The sequence below is a fragment of the Monodon monoceros genome, unplaced genomic scaffold (assembly GCF_005190385.1).
Source record: "Monodon monoceros isolate NGI ecotype Baffin Bay Population unplaced genomic scaffold, NGI_Narwhal_1 Super_Scaffold_12, whole genome shotgun sequence".
Taxonomy (NCBI): domain Eukaryota; kingdom Metazoa; phylum Chordata; class Mammalia; order Artiodactyla; family Monodontidae; genus Monodon; species Monodon monoceros.
The window spans coordinates 118,654,605-118,673,553 of NW_021703768.1; the positions used below are offsets into that span (position 1 = coordinate 118,654,605).

Sequence of the window (18,949 nt, forward strand, 5' to 3'; positions counted from 1 at the left end):
GGGATTCAAACCGTTTGTGGGACTCCAGAGGCCACTCTTAAAACACTGGATCATGTCTTCCTGGAGGCTACAAATGCTCTTTACTCCTCGGTCTTCCCAGATTCTAGGATGCTGGCTGACATATGGCTCAAAAATTGCTGAACAAATTAATACCACTGTCATACACATGCCTGGGTCTAAAAGTAGGTACCTCCAGTACTCTTTTACCCCAGATAGAGACTTCCATCAAACCAGAAGTCACTACCTGGGAGAAAGGAGGAGGGAGAAAGTGTAAGCAACTTATATTTGATTTTGAGCTCCTTTATTTCACGGATTCAGGTGTGGGGAAAGAGGACCGAGTCTTTGCCCAACAAAAGAATACACAGATAACTCTGGCTGGGTCTGAAGAGGAGAGCTCTGATTAACAGGCGTGGGGGCGGGGAAGGGGCCAGTATCCTCTTTGGTATTTTGAAAGCAGCAATTCAAGTTGTTCTTGTCAAATCAGGAAGGACCAGTCGAGCTCACTCCATCTGACCCTATTACTGGGCAGACGGAGGCCCAGACAAGGGAAGGGCTCGGCCCGAGGCTACATGGTGAGACAAAGCTGGAGCCAGAGCTGGATGCCCCCGAATCGGAACCCCACTCGCAGTTTTCATCGCCTACCCAGTCGGGCAACTCCAAGCAGATGGCCTTGGGCGAAAAGCTCGTACTACTGGTTTCCTCCGTCGGACCCTAAGGTTCCTCTCCTCCACCCACTGGGCCTGGTGTCTCCCACCTCCTCTAGCATCGGGGCCTGGGGAAGATTGTTCCCCCTCGAGTCTCCACGGTGTCTGCAAGGTCGTCTGGCACCACCGAGGCCGCTCTCGCCCCGCTTCTCAATGGTCCTTCTTCTGAGGCGGTTCAGCTTCGCCCCCTGCGACCCTCCTCCTCTGCACGACGCCCCCCCATTCTTATGCGGGCAGCAAATGACACCTCTTCCACCGGAGGCCGGGCCCACATCCCCTTGCCCTTGTTGAAGTTCACCTCCCCGCTAGCCCCAGTACGCCTACACCTCCCACTTCCTTTCGCTGAGCGCCGTCCTTCCGGCTGGGCCCCCTTCTAATTGGCTGGCGGTGAGCTTCCTTGGGGACTCGGCCACTCCGAGGGCGCCACACAGGCCACTCTAGCCGCCGTCCCGGGGTTTGGCCGCGCTCTTTCGGCTGCGAGCTCTATGGTGTTGGCGACGACATGTGGCGGCTCCCGGGACTCCTGGGCCGAGGTAAGGGGCCTTCGGCCGCGGGTCTTGCGGCAGCTGAGACTTGGAACTGAGGAGGGGGCGGGCCGGAGGACTGAGCCAAAGCAATAGTGGGCGGTGTTAGAGCGGAAGAGAGGCGGGGTCGTTAGGGGCCGCGCTGCACTCTGAGTCAAGGGGCCGTTCGAATTTGAGGTGTGGGCGCGGCTAGTAGGAAGAGGGTGGAACTTAGAGCCAAGGAGATGGGTGGAGCCATCGGAAGGGGAAGGAGCCAAGTACCCGGAGATGGTGGGCGGAGTTCATGAAAGAGGAGTAGAGGCCAGTGCAGTAGGCGGGGCCAATGGGGTAGGCGGAGCCAATGAAAAGAGGCGCGATTTAGAGACAAAGAGCTACAAACATTGAGCGAGAGTTTGTGTATGAATGTCTGGTCATTTTAGAACAGTCAGTGGTTGTCAGCCCTAGGAGGGCGTCAGAATCACCCGGGGAGCTTTTTCAAAATATTGATGCTCAACCCTGAATGATCCTAGTTTATTTGGTTCTGGGGTGGCACGCTGGATTCTGTACTAAGCAAAAGATCCCCACGTGTATGTATCCTTGTTTAAGAACCTTTGTAGAAACAGGTGCCAGTGTTTCCTGGGTTCCTGGCGTGGGGCTCTGTCAAGGGTCAGAGGGAAGATTGGTGGGGCCACTGTTGCCTCAATCCTGCTCATATCAAAGTGACTGATCCTTGCTCTGCACAGCTCTTCCCCGTCTGCTGGGACCTGGCCTCCGTGGGGTGACCTCCAAGTCCACCAGCCCAGATGGGCCTCAGGCTACCTCCTCCAACCTGCTGGTCCCTGTGCCCAGTTTCGACAGGTGAAAGACTGCCATTCCGTCACCCATGTGCTCCCCTAGCCTCCCTCTACTCCCACTTAGGACAGAACTTGATAGCCTCTGTTACATCTTACATCTTCTAGGTCTGGCCACCATGGCCCAGGCACAAGCAAGGGCCCAAGGTCCCATGGATGGAAGGCTGCCTTCCAGTGGATGTCTGCCCGTGACTCCCGGAACACATTGTGGGATGCCATATCATGGGTAAGGTTTCCCCAGTCCTGTCCTTGTCCTTCAGTGTGGATGAGAATGATCCTGTATGGAAGTATAGCCTAGAAACAAGAGCTAGGGCATCATTGTGGCCACACTCAAAATTTGAGTAACTCATGGCATTGGAGCATATTTGGGGAGATATTGCTACTCCCTTTCCCCCTGCTCCCCATGTATATATTCCTCCTTTCATTCAGTAAACATTTATTTAACACTTTCTTTGAGCCAGGCATGTTTTGCTAAGCACTAGGGACGTAGCAGAGAACAAGGTAGATATGATTCTTGCCTTCCTGAATCTTATAATTAAATAATACTAAATAGCTAACTTTTAATGTATTAATGTATCTATATATTTCATCTTATTTAATCCTTACAAAATCTTGCAGAGGAAATATAATCTCTATTTTATAGATGAGAAAACTCAGGCTCTGAAACTTTAGGTAACACTCTTAAGGTCACACAGCTATTCAGTAGAGGAACCAGATTTTACTCTGGAGCTCGTGCTCTTAGCTACTATGCTCTACAGCTTGGTTGCTATACCTAGTATGGCTTGTAAAAGCACATAGTACATATCCCGACCCATGATCGTCGCTCAGTAAATATTTGTTAAATCTGATGTATAAAGGCAGAGGCTCAGTAACACGAGGTCTAACAAGGCAGAATCTTTGCCTCTTAGGTTCTGCTTATAAGATATTCTAAATGAAGTTGGCACTCACGTCACACTTGTCTCCATCACTTCTCATCCCTCTCACTTTCATGCTGCGTACTTTGGGCAAGTGGCTTGACCTCTCTGAGCCTCAGTTGTCTCATCTGTAACTTGTTGTCATCAGCAGAGCTGAGACTGGAATGTCTCCATGCCAGGGACACTTCTCTCTGGGGAGCTATGGCCTAGGGGCATAACACACCCTGGAGAGGGATGTGTTTTTCCATTTTGTCAAAGATATGAACCCTAGGGCAATCCTATAGTGAGTCCTTCTAAAACTGGATCTGCATCTCAGGGGTCCTGATGCCATCCCTCAGCTCTGTCACTACTGCCTATGTGAAAGGGCCTGAGCACAAGCTTATCTCCAGTGATATGGATACACGTCCCTGTTATTGACATTGCTGGGACCTTCTCTTCCTTCAGGTCTCAGCACACACATCACTTCTACAGACAGGCTTTCCTCTACTCCTGTCTTGTCAGGAGTCCCTTTTATGCCCTGTGTAAACTCTTGATTTGTTTCCTTAGCGGCATTTAGCATAATTTGTAGTTATATTATTTCTCTGTGTACTTGGATGTCGTCTTTCTCCCTCAGTGAAGGTATGAACTCCATGAGGGCAGAGACTGGGTCTGTCTTGTTTGCCATTGTATACAGTGCCTGTTGCAACAAATAAGTATTTGGGTGTCTTTTCTCGTGCATAACACAGGAAGGGACAGGGAAAACCAAGCAGTCACTGGGCTAGGAGCTAGCTTAGGTCTTCTGCAGACCTGTTGGAGAAGAGACACCCACGACAAGCCTGTAGCTGTGAATGTGTGTGGTGGGGTGGCTTTGGGGTGGGGGAGGAGTTGTGCCAGGCTAGAGAAGGAGGGAGCCTGATGGGGAACTCTGACCCGTCTGCATTTGGCTGCACGTGTGCCCAAGCCCAAACTTGCCATGTTATCTTTTTGCCTGCTTAGATTTTGTTTATTCAGTCACTCGCTCAGGCGTTTATTCAGCATGTATTTATTAGTGCTGTATCTTAGTGCTCTGCTAGGCGCTGGGGATACATAGGTGAGCAAAACAGACATGGTTCCTCCCTCGTGGTGCTTAGAGACTAACAGGAGAGACAGACCTTGATGAATGATTGTAGAGATGGCTGTTTAAGTGCCAGTGTGATCAGGGCTCCATGGGGGAAGTTCGGGTGCCTACGAGAGTGCGCAGTGGGGGAGTGGCTACAGCCAGGAGTCAGGAAGGATTTCTCGAGGAAGTGATGTTGGAGATGTAGGCGGAGACTGAAGGAGTTGACTGGTGGAGAGCTGTGTCCCCTGAAGTGCTGTCTTCCTCAGGGCACCCTGGCCGTGCTGGCCCTGCAGCTGGCAAGGCAGATCCACTTCCAGGCGTCCCTGCCAGCAGGACCTCGGCAAGCGGAGCGCTGCTTTTGGCGCAGTCCTCTGGACCGTTTCCTCTCATCTCCCTTGAGGCACCCGCGCTCCTGTGAGTTCTCAGTCCCGGGGACAGGAGAGCTGGGCTGGGAGTTTCTCTGGGCCAGGAAGCATCTCTGGACACACCTCAGGAAAAGAGCCGTCAGCAGCTCCTTGCCTCTCCTATCTGCAGTCAGAGGAAGAGGAATGGGAGGAAGGTCTGTCCACCCGGCATGTGGGCCACGCCTGTCCTCCAGGCCCCTCCCATGTCCTCCCCTCCCCTTCCATTGACAGAGCCCCGCAGGGGTCCAGGTTATTTTAGATCCTAGGAGTGGCTTCCTGCCTACTCCTCAGCCAGTTAGGTCATTCTCTGGTCAGTCATTCATCAATAAGTGAATCTTTATTGAATGGCTATCATGTGCCATGGTACAGAGGCAATGCAGCATAGTGATTAAGGCTCTGGAGTCACATTGTCACGGTTCAAGCCCAGAACTGCTGATACTAGTTTGGTGTCCCTGGATGAGTCACTTTTAACTTCCCTGTGCCTCAGTTTCTTCACCTATAGAATGGGGAAATAATAAAACCCACCCCCACAGGTTTCTTGGAAGGACTAAATGAGTTAATACATGTCGAGGACTTAGAACAGTGCCTGGCATGTAGTATGTGCTCAGTAAGTAGTGGTTTAAGTTCTTGCCCTTAGTATTATGATTATAATCATAATCAATGTTAACCATCAAACTAAGTGCTAAGTGCTGGGGCTAGAACAGTGAATAAAGTAGATCCCTCCCTGCGACTGGAAGAATTCAAGCCAAGGAGCGATTTATGCTTGGGGTGTGGGGATCAGCGTAAATGTGGGCCCCTCTCCACCCCTGCGGAGGGAAGCCAGCCAAGGAAATGGAGGAGGAGGCATGTGAAGGACATGTCTCAGGAGTTTCTAGATTCTTCCTTTGGTCCGCGAAGCCTCAGGGAGGGCTCAGTCAGCCCCAGCAGGCTGAACCTATCCCCTTCTGATGTGACCGCTCTCACTGGCTCTTTCCAGCACTGCGGAGACACATTCTGCCCAGCCCTGATAGCCCGGCTCCCAGGCACACTGGCCTCAGGGAACTCAGGCTGGGCCAGGAAGAACCCTCCACTTGGCCTGAGAGCCTCTCTTCACCCAGCTCCTTGAGAACAACTGGTCTTCAGGGTGCCTCTGAGGAAGGTATGGTCCCGCCTCCTAAAATCAGCAGAAGGCGGCGGTGGGGTGGGGAGTTGGGCAGGTGGACATTTGTTGTCGCATATGCCACATTGGGGAATTGTCATTCCTGTGAGCCCCCATGCTTTCTGGGGCAATTTGGAATGATTTTGGTTCCTGGCAGTGGTGCTGGATGGAGGGCTCTGTGGACTGGGGGAGTGAGAGAAAAGGAGAACTAACACCTTCCTTCTTTGCCTTTTCCCTTGCAGATCCCAGTGACGCCGGCTTCCTGCATGCCAGCAGTAGCTTCAAGTCCAAGGCAAAGCCAGCCCAGCCTCAGCCCACTGGCGAAAAGCAGGTATTGTCCAGATTTGGCCACCTGGATCCCCGTAACATTCCCCTAGACAGGTGGCAATCCCAGTGAACTGTCCCACGATGAGTCTTTATGTTTCTTCCCCAGGAACAAGATAAATCAAAAAGTCTTTCCCTCGAGGAGGCCATGACTTCCATTCAGCAGCTCTTCCAGCTTAGTGTTTCCATCGCTTTCAACTTCCTGGGTAACTGGGTGGACCCTGTCTCAAGGAGGGCGGATGGGAAAATGGAAAGGGTATGCGGTAGGTCAAGTAGAGTCAGGGCAGGGAGTGGTTTACATAAGAGACAGTTTATTTTCTCCCAGGTAGGTCGACCAAGTCTGGCATGGTGGCACAGTGGTGTCAGGGACCTATTCTCAGTCAAATGGTTCTGCCCTTCTTAAAATGGGCTCCCATCTCAAGGTTCAGTTTGGCTCATATCCGAATTCTAGCTAGCTAGAAGGGAAAGGTGGGAAAACTAAAGGACCACTCCTCCCCAACCTAAAAGTTACACAAATCATTGTCCAGAATGAAGGCTCACGGCCTTACCTAGTCAGAGAGGAGCCTGGAAAATAGAGTCCTTAGCTGAATGACCATGTGCTTACCTGAAAATTCGGTTACTGTGTAAGAAGGAGAAAATAAATCTTGAATGACACCTTGAATTTTCTGCCGCACTTAGGCAAGAACAGGCTCCTGAGATTTGGAGCAGGCCCTCAAGTGCCCTCCCTTACCCACATCTGGAGACTCCAGATTCCTCTCCACCATTTGTGCTATTCTCTGCAGTGACTTGGCTTCTTTCAGGCCTTCTCATGTGGAGACCCAGACTGCCAGCAGCATCTCCTGGACTCTAGTGGGCAAGTGAGTGAGAGGCTAGGATTCATTCAGTGCAAATGTATTAAGCATTCACCTTTGGTTAGGGCTTAGTTTAGGTGTTGGGGGTACAGTGATTCACAAGACAAAGTCCTTACTCTCATGGAGCTTCCATGTGAGTTGAAGGAGAGAAAAACAACAAACTGGTAAACAAATAAAAAAGGGAATTTCAGGGCTTCCCTGATGGCACAGTGGTTGAGAGTCCGCCTGCTGATGCAGGGGACAGGGGTTCGTGCCCTGGTCCGGGAAGATCCCACATGCCGCGGAGCCGTGGCCGCTGAGCCTGCGCGTCCGGAGCCTGTGCTCTGCAACGGGAGAGGCCACAACAGTGAGAGGCCCGCATACCGCAAAAAAAAAAAAAAACAAAAAAAACAAAGAGAATTTCAGATAGTGATAAATGTTATGGAGAAAATTAAACAGGGGTATGCATTAGTGACTTGGGCAAGGAGCAGCTTTGATTTGGAAGGCCTCGTGGATGGAAAGATCCTTGACCGGACTGACAAAAACAAGCCAGTCTTGTTTCCATCTGGAGAAAGCTTTCCAAGTAAAGGGAACAGCAAGTGCAAAGGTCCTGAGGCAGGATTGAGTTTTGTTTGTTAAAGGAACAAAGAAAAGGGTGAGCGTGGTTGTAGTTTAGCGATCACCAGGAGAGTAGAAAGAGATGAAGTCAGAGAAGCAGGCAGGGGCCAGATCAGATCAGGCCTTCTGAGCCGTGGTGGCGTGTGGTGCTTCTAAGCGAGCCAGGAAGCCATTGGAGTGTTTTACGCTGGAGCAGGAAGTGGGGGTAGTCATGTGATCTGATTTACTTTTCCAAAGATCTCTCTGCCTGCTGTGTAGACAGACGCAGGTCATAGGAATGCCAGAGGGGAAACAGGAGACTAGATTGGAACTGTTACTGATGGCTAAGCAAAACATGATGGTGACTTGGTTTAGGTTAGAGGCAGAGGATCCGGTGTGGGGGATGGGGACAGGGTGGGATCCTGTGCCCTCTCAAGTCTTCTCCTCAAGGACAGAGGGCTCTGTGAACCCTTGACAGTGAGTTTTCAGGCAGCCAGGAGGTGACTCATTCACTGCTGGCCGAGTGGAACCCGGCTTCTGCCTCATTGGCTTTTTGTGATGTTTCATGGGCAGACAGCCTTCTGCGAATTTTGTTGCCCATTCCTTCCTTCATATGCATATTCATTTATTCAGCAAGCGCTAAGCACTGTGGCAGAACACAAAGGGAGCATAAGCCATAATCATATTTTGCATTTGTATAGAGCTTTCACCCTATGCAAAGTTATTTCTTCTACATTCTTTTTCTGCTTCTGCCTCCAGGATTTTACAGTCTAATTGAGGAGACAGGGCTTGTACTCTTGAAACAGTTCAGTTCCTAGAAAAAGGCTTGTGTGTGAAGTAAGTGCTGAAAGAGTGTTTAAAGCCTGAGTGTGGTCTGAAGATTCTAGAGCAGAAACAGGTTGGGCAGGTCTGATGATAGAGGCAGAAAAAGGTGTCCCAGGCAGGAGAAACAGCTTGAGCAAAGGCTTAGAGTTGAGAGTAGGCTGTGCTCAGCCCCTTCCCTGTTTTCCTTTTCGTTTGGATGATAAAGAGAACATGGGCTTTGGAGCTGGGCTCTCTTTCTTATATTCTCTCACAGTGTCCTCATAAAGCAAGATTGACAGTGTCAGCTGAATCAGTTATGTTATGTTGGTTACAAGCAGCCTAAAACCACTTTGGCTAACCTAAGCACAAAAGGAATCTGTTGGGATCTAGTGACTTGCCAAGCCTCAGAAAGAACAGGAATCAGAGAGACTCCAGGGATGCATGCAGCAGTAACTGAGAAACAGCGTCTTCAGAGTGCTGCCATCAGAATAAACCTGCGGAAGCTGTTTTCTTTCCTGTTGCAGCCAGATCAAGATTCAGATTCCTGAGAGAGGGTCTCATTGGTTGGGAAGAGGGCAGGCACACTGACTGACAGCACTGGGGGGAAGGGCTGTTCCCAAAGGGAAATTAGGATGTTGTTACCAAGAGGAGGATGGTGTACAGGAGGGCAGAACCCACTGATACCTATGGCAAACCAGTGAAATATTCAGAGGATGGAAGTGCATGCGAAGTGTCTAAAAAGAAACGAAAAGAAAGGAAGGAGCATGTGGGTATCTGACTAAGAATGTGGGGAAGTTCACAGAGGAAGCTATGTTTACGCCTAGTGCTTTCTTTCAGGGACAGAGAACATGAGGGATGGAGACTACATGGCAGCCTTTTCTTACTTCCAGAAAGCAGCAGACCGTGGCTACAGCAAAGCGCAGTACAATGTGGGCTTGTGTCACGAGCACGGCAGAGGCACCCCCAGGGACCTCGGCAAGGTACTACACTTCCTCCCTGCCCCCAGGCCCATGGCCTGTGCTGCACCGCCCAGAGTGACCTCCAGAAATGAACAGTGGGCAGGGCTTGGGAAAGTCCAGCTTCTCTCTTCCAGCCTGGAGGGAAAACTAAGAAAGAAGTCTCCAGCTTCTAGGAATTTAGACTGAAAACACAGGAAGGCCGGGGACCTTGTCTTTCTTCTTTGCAGCTGTATCCTCACGACCTAGAACGTTACCTTGATGAATGGATCAATTAATTCTAAAAAGTAGGATAAGTATGCATAGATGTTATATATAAGAATTTATATATAACAGTTTCTTAGAATTGTATACGATGGCCAAAAAATGGGAAGAAACTTGAAGTTCCTTCAACAGAGAATTGGTTAATAACATCTATGTGGGCCTTAAAAATGATATGCTAGATCTATATTTATTTGCAGGGAAAGATATTCATGGTGTATTGTTAAATGAAAAAGAATAGGTTACAAAATAGGTTACAAAAAACAGTGAGTGTAGTTTTCTCTCTCTCCCTTTCTTCCTACACACACACACATACACACACACATTTATATATGTGTGTGAGTGTATATTAACATATTTGTGTATATATGTTAATACATACAGTACCGGGGGGGAAGAAATTTGCAAGATTGTACACTAAAATGTTAACAGAGAATGATCTTTAGGAGGCAGGATTTCTTGGAAGTTTGTTTCTATTTTTGGCTTCTCTGTATTTTCTGACTAATCTATAATGATTATGTGTTATTTAATTAAACACTTCACTCCATAAAAAGGCAGCGTACAGAGTTACCAGTTGACTGGATGTTTCTCCCTTTGCCCCAGGCAGCCTTTTACTACCAGCTGGCTGCCAGCCAGGGCCACAACCTGGCTCAGTACCGCTATGCCAGGTGCCTGCTGCAGGATCCAGCCTCCTCGTGGGACCCTGAGCAGCAGAGGGCAGTGTCCATGCTGAAGCATGCTGCAGACTCAGGCTTGAGAGAGGTGAGTGCCATTGGTGGGGTCACTCCTGGACACTTGGGGCAGGTGGGGCCTGGCAGTGACCAAGATACCTTTTTCCTTCCTCCTTGACCACAGGCCCAAGCTTTTCTCGGGGTGCTCTTCACCAAGGAGGCATACCTGGACGAGCAGAGAGCCGTGAAATATCTTTGGCTTGCAGCCAACAATGGGGTATGAGGTGTCCATATCCAGGCATGATGGGGATCAAGTCTGATAAAGGAAGGGATTTTGGAACTGGTACCGTGCCTAGGAGACGGTTGATAAGAGCATTGGGCTGGCTTCAAGCCTTAACTCTTGCTGACTTACTGTGTGCCCCTTGGACAGGTCCAGTGGTGTGCTGGCACTGGCTTGTACCAGCCTGCGAGAATTGTTGTTAGCCTGAAATCAGCTATGGGGAGAGCATTAGCACCACAGAATTGCCAAATGCTACAAAACAGGGCTTTTTCCCTTGGAGAGCTGGTTGTTAAACATTTACTAGCATACTACTGGGCTGGTCACTTCTTGTTTTCCTCATCTCTAAGATTGGGATACTAATGCCTGCCTGACCTGTCTACCACTTCACGGGGTTGTCGTGAGGATCAAAATCTGAGATAATAAGTGTGAAAGTGCTTTGTAAAGTGTACACGTGGAAGGTGCGTCATCACAAGTGGCTTAGTCCAGGGAAGTCAGAAGACGCGTGAGGTGAAGACATTGAGCAGTTTGGGGGGGGGTAGAGGATGTCTGGTCGTCTGTCACCTAGGGGTTGGCATCCAGGCAGCATGGAGTTTGTTCCACAGAGCATTAGTTCCATGGAACGTTTATAAATCATACGAGGGAAAAATGGTCAGATGGGTTTGGGAAATACTTTGTTAAACAGGTATCTTTAATGCAGGAAATCTCAGAGCTTTATGTCACTGTGAATTACTGAAAAGGCATCTGTGGGTTTGCTGTATCCTCAAGTATCTTTGACCAGTATATTTTTTGAGTTGTATCTTAAAGGACCAGGAGCCCTGGGTTAAAGCCAGCAGTGGCCATGTACTAGAATTTCCCAGCATAGGGGCTGCTGCTTCTCTTTACTTCCTGGCCAACACAGTGATAGTGTTATTGAACTCTTGGGCATCAGAATACTTCTCCTTTTTCACTCTATGTTGTCCAAAGTATCTGCAGTAGCCGTCAAAAGGGGACCAATGTCATCAAACAGTACCTGCCTCTGTGCCTGTCTTTCTATGAAAGAGCCCCAGGGTCTTCCTTGCGCTCAGTGGGTTGTGTGACCATGTGTGGGACAAGCCTGGGGGCACCCTGGCTGGCATTAGTCACCCAGCACGCCAGGAGAAGTGCACAAAGGGATGTTGTTAACACACACATAACAGCATGGGTGTTTTGGCCTAACTGTCCTACGCTGGCCTGTAGCCATGAGTCCACCATATTTATTACATAGACTTTGACCTACATGTTACAGAAACTCTATAGAGGGTAGACGAGAAATAGAACCATGGTTGGGAGATTGAATATAATGAAAATGTTCATTACAGAGAGGGAGAGATGAATGATGTGGGCAACTAAAGGTGTGAAAATAATAACACTAATCTAAGCACTTTCCACATATTGACACATTTAATCCTCACGACAGGGTAATAAGGTAGGTGCTCTTATTATGCCTACTTTACAGATGAGGAAACTGAGGCACAGAGACACAGAATATGATGCCTGAGGTTACACAGCTGGTAAGTGGTGGAGCCAAGATTGGAACCCAGGCGTCTGGCTGTAGAGATTGGGCTCCTACTCCCTACCTGATACTGCCTCTCCCAGGAGCCTAATTCTCAGTGAGAGGGGAGAGAGGATCCAGAGCCAGGGACAAAGAGATTAGCCTTTTAACGTTTCAAAGGAGGAGAAACATGTTCTCTGTAATGTATGCTTTGTAGCTCTCTGGGTAGAGATCAGGAAGGCATTCAGGGCCTTCGGAAGCCCAGCCTCCACCCTTGCTCCTGGCTCTTGCAGGATAACATAGGAGCCCGACTCCCTGGGCTCCCAGAGCAGGGCCAAGTGCTTCCCGCAGCCTTCACTTCTGCACACTTTCAGCACGAGAAGCCTCCACGCTGCTCTGGCCGGAAGCTCCCTGGGTGGAGGGATCCCTGTGTCCTCTGTTCTGGGCCTCTGGCTCTTCACAGATGAGATCCCTTGGTCCAGGGAGGGTTGCAGCTGGGCCTGACCCTGCAGGGGTGAAGCACCGGCCTGCTGACTGCTGCACCTTCCTCCTGCCCCAGCGTTTCAGTTCTTCAGTCCTGCATGCGTGGGCATTTGTGTGTCTGTCCGTCCGTCTTCTCCTTTAGGATTCACAGAGCAGGTACCACTTGGGAATTTGCTATGAGAAGGGCCTTGGTGTGCAGAGGAATCTGGGAGAGGCTGTGAGATGCTACCAGCAGTCAGCAGCTCTGGGGAATGCGCCTGCCCAGGAGAGGCTGCGGACCCTCTTTTCCATGGAGGCAGCAGGTACAGATGAGAGTCAAAGCCAGCAGGTGCCTCCCCGAGCTCAGTACCCTGTGACAGAGAAGGGGGTGGCAGTAGCCTTTGGTCTCTTTGTTACTTCTGCTCCATTGGTGGGAACGAGCACAGCTTTTTGAGTCAGACAAATCAAACCTGAGTTTTAACCCCTGCTCTATTCCTGAACTTGGCCTGTATGTCTTTGCACCTCTGTTTCTTCACCTCTGAAAACTCATTAGATTGTAAAGATTAAATGAGATGGGACTTCCGTGGTGGCGCAGTGGTTAAGCATCTGCCTGCCAATGCGGGGGACACGGGTTTGAGCCCTGGTCCGGGAAGATCCCACATGCTGCGGAGCAACAAAGCCCGTGCGCCACAACTACCGAGCCTGCGCTCTAGAGCCCACGAGCCACAACTACTGAGCCCATGTGCCTAGAGCCCGTGCTCCACAACAAGAGAAGCCACCGCACTGAGATTAAATGAGATGACAGCAAAGGGCTTAGCACAGCCTGGCATACAGTAGGTGTTGAATAAATGGTAGTCACTCCAATGACTTGTCAGGAGAGACACCATCCCAAGGCTGCCTCCGTGCCCTGACTTACCATCTAGGGCTCTGGGAGCCCTGCTCACTCCTGACTCATTCGGGCTGACCTGGGTTAGTAGTGCCAGGGGAACCAAGTCCTTTAAGAAGCCCCTGCTCCAAAGTAGGAGTCTAAGAACACAGCCTGAGTTAAGAGTTGCTCTCGCCTCTCCTCGCAGCCCCGGGGCCCAGCGACCTGGCAGTGAGAGGATTGAAGTCGTTTTCCAGCCCCTCCCTCTGCAGCCTGAACACCTTGCTGGCAGGAGCCTCGTGCCTGCCACATGCCTCGAGCACAGGGAACCTTGGCCTCCTCTATAGAAGCGCTCGTCTCAGAGCCAGCCCCGGATCCCCCAGCAGGGCTGTTCTCCCACACCCCTACCCCTTGGAAAGGAGTCTCGTCAGACTGGGTTTTGGCTAAGGTGAGATAAAATGCAGTCACCGGTACCTCTCACTGGTGCTGGGGGGAGGGGCGGGCAGGGAGGAGATGGGATGGCAGCAAAAAAGACAGGGTGTCAGTATCCCTTTACAGGGTAGAAATTCCATGGGGGCTCAGGTTCCCAAGCAATTTCAAGTGCATGGCTAATAAGTGACTTTGACCATTTCCCCTAGTTGGTAGCCTCAGCCTCACAAATGGGCAGTGGACACATTCATTTTTTGGCCACGCCACACGGCTTGTGAGGATCTTAGTTCCCCAACCAGGGATTGAACCAGCGGCCTCAGTAGTGAAAGCGCCGAGCCCTAACCACTGGACTGCCAGGGAATTCCCCATTCACAGTCATTTCTGTTCTGTGCATAAAAAAGATTCGTTCAGCGACCTGTGAAAAACTTTACGGAAGGGTCCAGGGACCCTGGTCCTCGCCGTAGCCTTTGCCTTGGAGCAAATCCCTTCCCGTCCCCCTTGCCAGTCTTCGATTTCCTCAGGCTTAGACCACGTCATTTTTTGCCAGCGTCTGATGTGTGTGCCTCCAGTGCTTCACCAGAGGATTTTAGGTCGTATTCAAACTAATATTTTTTAATTTTAGTGTTTGTATATTAATATATATTATAAAAACGCGATTAGCATGTCATAGTGTCACAGATATTAAAAATAATGAATCAAGTAGAGAAAAAACGTTGTGACATTGCGTAAAGGGGAGCACAGATCCAGAGAGGTGGCAGAAGTCATGGGGTGGTTTCATGAATGCCTAAAACTCAGGAAACGCTGAATGACGTCCGCTTTTGTTCATCCCCAATGGATTCCCGACTGTCTCCATTTCACCTTTGATTTGGAAGGAAGGAGTTTGGTGTCTAAATGCCTGATGTAGCTGCTTGACTTTTTCAGACCTTCGCACTTCACTCAGCCCTAGAGATGGAGCCTGCGAGTTCTCAGAGAGATACCACAACTTGAATCCCAGAAAAGAGGCCAGATGTTCACCCACCTTCCCAAAGAACCTTAAGTACCTGCCCAGCACAGTACAGAAGAAGAAAGTGTGTAAAGATCCAGGTTCTGGCCACGTCACCTTGAAGCAGTGGCCTGACTTGCTGTGTTGCTTCCTCAATTGTAGACCAAGGGCAGCAGTGTCTGCCCTCCTACCCTCCAGGGCTGATGTAGGGCATTTCACTGCGGAAAGGACGTTGGTGCTCACTTAGGCCTGAGGAGGCAGAGTGACGCCCATGGTTACCTGGATTTATGAGTCACCAGCCCAGGACAAGGACCCCAGCCTCCCAACTCCTGGCCCAGGGCTCTTTTGCACAGTTCTCACTGTAATTTTAGGTGAAAGCGTTACTATCATCCTGCCGATACGAGGGGGTAAATGGCGATTGGGCCCTTGGAGTCTTGGAGCGGGAGAGTGTAGATTTTGAGATCCTCTTTTGTGAAAGGTTTGTGCCAGAAATGGATGGGAGTTTAATAAAACTGATACTGGATTATCTCATCACTCTCGCCCTTGAGTATGTTGGGGAAAGCCAGGGAGACGGGCAGGGGAAGCAGAAAGCCGAGGCTCCATCCTTATCTCTAAACTCTCCATTAACCAATTTAAAGGGTCTTAAAAGCTTCTCCAAGAGAGAGACATAGCAAAAAATGATTTCTGAGTCAACGCTAATGATTCCAATTACTGAATTTGTGCATAGCTGTTCCCCGGCTTCTGGATGTTAGCCCAAGTTCAATAGCAGAGATGTGGTTGAGGACGGGGGGGGGGGGGGGGGGGTGGTGGTGGTGGGAGGGACTGAGGCCCAAACCCCCTAGGAACTGTCCAAATGCGAAAGACCACCCAGCATGGCCAGCTCAAAGCGGGGAGGATTTGAGCAGGGGAGTTGTCCACATTTCCCTGTCTGCTGCCCGCCCCCCTCCCCAGCCTCTAGCGGTCTCATCACACTTTTCCCAGCAACTTCCTCTCACTGCTGGAGCCCTAAGCTTCCTCCAGCTCGGGCGCCTCTCCTGTCCTCTGCTCCCTTTCCAGGGCTGCCCTGCACACTGGCCTCACCCCCACTGGTCCCTTCATGTGGTTTTCTTCCACAGATGGCTCCTTGGAAGCAGGGACTTTGTCTTTGGATTCCAGTATCCTCAGCACTTAGCACAAGGTCCCGTCGTGCAGGTAAGGGCTCAATACACACATTGGTTAAAGCTCCGGTTTTTAAGCTGTGCAGTGCACTAATCTCTCTGCAAAAAAAAAAAAAAAAAAAAAAGATTTCTGTGGTCAAATAAGTTTGGGAAACAGTGTACTAGACGTCCCCTTTTTATAGATGCACGACGCACGTCAGCATATTCAAGGTTCCAAGAAGTCCTGCAGTAAAGAACTTGGTTAACCCATTGCTTCCCTCATAGAGTCGGGCGCAGAGCGCGGCTCCCTGCAGATCGCCGATGAACCTTCCGGGGGCACCCTCTGTGTAAAGTAAAGTGTCACTTCCTGCCTTCCCATGGAGCTCCACTTGCCAGCCTCTTCCCCTCCTATTGTCACTTGGGGTTCTCCGATTATGGGCTCCTCTGGCCATGCCGGGGGCAGAAGGGCAGTTCACACAGTCCGGGGACCCAGGGCCTTCTGTGTTGATGGCCAAATAGGGTTCTCCCTCCCTCTCCGTCGTTATAAGTTAAGTGCTGATCCAATTTAGGGTACCAAATGTGGAGGGAGGATATTTTTAAGCTCTCCTTGTGGAGCAGGAAGGATGGAAGAGTCGTGAGAGAAATGCTGTCAAGGGGCCAAGAATCCTCGCGGTTCAGTCCCTACGGTCTCTGTACAGCCCAGGGGATGGGCTTCCTCGCAGACCCTGGAACTGCTGTGCTTTTGCCATTAAAATTCCGTTATTAATGACTCATTGTTAGTGCCCTGAAAGGAAATGTGAGGGGAGGCTAGGGAGGTGGCCTTTGTTAGCAGGGCCAGCCTGGGTCAGGACGACCCGAGGTTCGAGCCCTGATGCCCTCAGCAATGAGCCCTTTGCGCAAGGCTCTGCTGCCTCAGTTTCCTCATCCGGAGATGCTGTTTTCAGGGAGCCCTGACACTGTGGAGGGAATGAGGCTGTTTGGTTCATTATATCTTCAGTGCTAATACAGGGCAGGGCACTTAGTAAATGCTCAGTAAATATTCATTCAGTGAATGAGGGATTCTATGCATTGTCTTTTCTCCACCGGACACCAGCACCAAACCTACCCAGCAACATAGGAGGTGCTTTAAAATATCTGTTGAATGAATGATTCTGTATACCCCTCCCCTGACTGCCATTCCTAGTGCTACTTCTGACCTGTAGTAATTGCTCAGCAAATATAAAATGTTTGTTGAATGAGCGTTTCTGATCGTGCCCCCCACCCCAGACCCATTATATTGTGCCCAGTACTCAGTAGGGACTGGAAAACACTGACCTGTTTTCTAGGTACACACTATGTGCCAGGCTGAGCCTGTGCTAAAACTCCTCCCTCCCCTCCCCTGTCCTCTCTTCTCGTGTTGGAGATTTGGTTCTCTCCAGAGTCCCAAGGGTGGTAGTTGCCATCTCACTCATTTCAGTCAGCGGAGAGGTAAGTGAACTGCCAAGCTGAAGTTGGGTAACAGACAAGGAGGCTTCCTGTCAATCTCAGGACGGCCCCCAGGCTCCGAGTGAGCACTGCATTGCCCTCCTGGTGCTGGAGGACGGCTGACTATTGATAAAAAATGTCCCTCTGCGCTTTCCAAATTAAGACGACATTTAACTGAGTGCTCGCTGGCTCGCCAGCTCCTTCAGTCTCCCGGGGGACAGAGCCCATCTTGGTGGAAACGGTTTTGAGCACGTCCAAGGTCTCAGCTCTGACATCTCGGCTTATGTCAAGAAGTTTCTGTAACCTTTCTGTTCAGCACACTCAGTTCTGTCAGCGTACACACTGCCTCACCCTCAGTCGGTTACTGGGTATAAGGGCTGGCATCAGCCTACTTGGAGGGGTTGCAACGTTCGGGTGAGAGCACTAACCCTCACGTACATACAACCCCGCCCTGATCAAAGGTCGGTTGCCTCAGAACAGCAACAGCTCTACCCATGAGTTCTCCAGGTTCGGCGGGGAATAGAGGATCACAGTGGGCCTTAATCTTATTTAGGTCACAGACCCCTTTGAGAATCAGATGAAAGCACTGACTCCTTCCCATAGAAAAATGCACGTCTTCGCAATTTTGCACGCAGTTCAGCAGGTTCTTAGGTCCTGAAGCCCAACCAAGAACCCCAGGTTAAGAACCCTTGATGTATTAGAAAGAACATCATTCTGCACCTCAGATGCAGATGTCACAAGCCTGCCGTGTGGCTCTGGGCCAGTCGGCTCTTTCTGTCTTGCCATTTCCTTGGCTATAAAATGTTCAGACTCCTTGTGACTAAAATTGCCCACGTCTGTGGAGGTTTAGATAGTGACTGAGAGCAGTGCTGCTTATCTTTTTATAGGTCACATGTTCCTTTGAAAATCTGATAACTCCGTATCTTCTGCCTAGAAAAACACCTGTACACAAAGTCTCGCCTGGCATTCAGGGGGTCCGAGATTTAGGACTTTTGAACTAGAGTGAGGCAGTGATCCAGTTGCGAGCCCTGGTTCCAGTTTCCCTAGGTCACCTCCTCTTCCCATCTCTTCTCTCCACCTCCCAACATCAGCTCTGCACTGAAAATCCACTAGTAATTGGGGGTCAGCACTGTCTACTCCAGTGCTGTGGTTTTCAGACTTTGTCTTCACATAATGGAACATTTTTTTTTTCTTTTCTAAGGAAGTCTTACCTGGAGCTCCAATATAGAGAAAAGGGACTCCTTGTAGCATCTATTTACCCATTTATTCATTTATTCTTCCATTCAACAAGTATTCATCAAGTGTTGCCTTGTGCCAGGTACCTGGCTGGTCAGGTTGGAGACTCTACCCGCTTGGTGTCCCCCAGCCTCTTTCATTGACTTGGGGAACCCAGCAGCTTGCAAATCACAGACCTTGTAAAGAGTTTACTCTGCCTCGGAGTGATCAGAGACCTAGAGACCCTGCTCCAGAAGCATTCCTGAAGCTCCTGAAGCACTATGAGGGCCTCATTTTCCTCATCTGTAAAATGGGATAATGGAATAATGATGCCTCATTGCATTCCAAGTGTGGATGGTTTTCATTATCCCTAGTTGGGAGTATGATTGGCCCATTTCTGTGGACAGTGAACATGTGTACTGAGCTCCAGAAAAAGGGCAAAAGGAGAGGCACATAAAGGAATTTTCCCCTTTAGTATCCAAGAAAGCCCCACATTACTGAGAAGCTGAACAGACTGCTTGGAAATTTCCAGGGAAATTATAAAGCTGAGCCTTGGGAAAATATTTGCTAT

The 18,949-nt window shown here is 50.0% G+C and overlaps 2 protein-coding genes across 3 annotated transcripts in view; both read left to right on the plus strand.

Moving 5' to 3' along the window:
• The first annotated feature begins 278 nt into the window (after positions 1-278).
• Positions 279-15,097, plus strand: DELE1 (DAP3 binding cell death enhancer 1). 2 transcript variants are annotated; one of them, XM_029217691.1, is made up of 13 exons: positions 279-1,237; positions 1,951-2,065; positions 2,167-2,284; positions 4,317-4,464; positions 5,431-5,592; positions 5,835-5,923; positions 6,026-6,122; positions 8,985-9,127; positions 9,968-10,126; positions 10,220-10,312; positions 12,451-12,610; positions 13,361-13,600; positions 14,503-15,097. In XM_029217691.1, the coding sequence occupies exons 1-12, from the start codon at positions 1,207-1,209 to the stop codon at positions 13,597-13,599; spliced, it is 1,554 nt and encodes a 517-aa protein (XP_029073524.1). In that variant the 5' UTR covers positions 279-1,206; the 3' UTR covers position 13,600; positions 14,503-15,097. The 2 variants fall into 2 exon arrangements, with proteins under 2 accessions (XP_029073524.1, XP_029073525.1); XM_029217692.1 differs by having other exon boundaries at positions 1,117-1,237; positions 9,038-9,127; positions 9,972-10,126.
• Positions 15,098-15,393: 296 nt separating this feature from the next.
• Positions 15,394-18,949, plus strand: part of RNF14 (ring finger protein 14) — a 47,275-nt gene continuing 43,719 nt past the window's right edge. Inside the window, exon 1 of the mRNA XM_029218168.1 lies at positions 15,394-15,754. The gene's annotated coding sequence lies outside the window, so the exon portion shown is untranslated. The remainder of the gene's footprint in view (positions 15,755-18,949) is intronic.

Coding starts and splice junctions, on each gene's coding strand:
- DELE1 (XM_029217691.1), top strand. CDS start 1,207: ATGTGGCGGCTCCCGGGACTCCTGGGCCGAG. Junction 1,238..1,950: donor CCCGGGACTCCTGGGCCGAG/GTAAGGGGCCTT, acceptor TGCTCTGCACAG/CTCTTCCCCGTCTGCTGGGA. Junction 5,924..6,025: donor AGCCCACTGGCGAAAAGCAG/GTATTGTCCAGA, acceptor TTTCTTCCCCAG/GAACAAGATAAATCAAAAAG.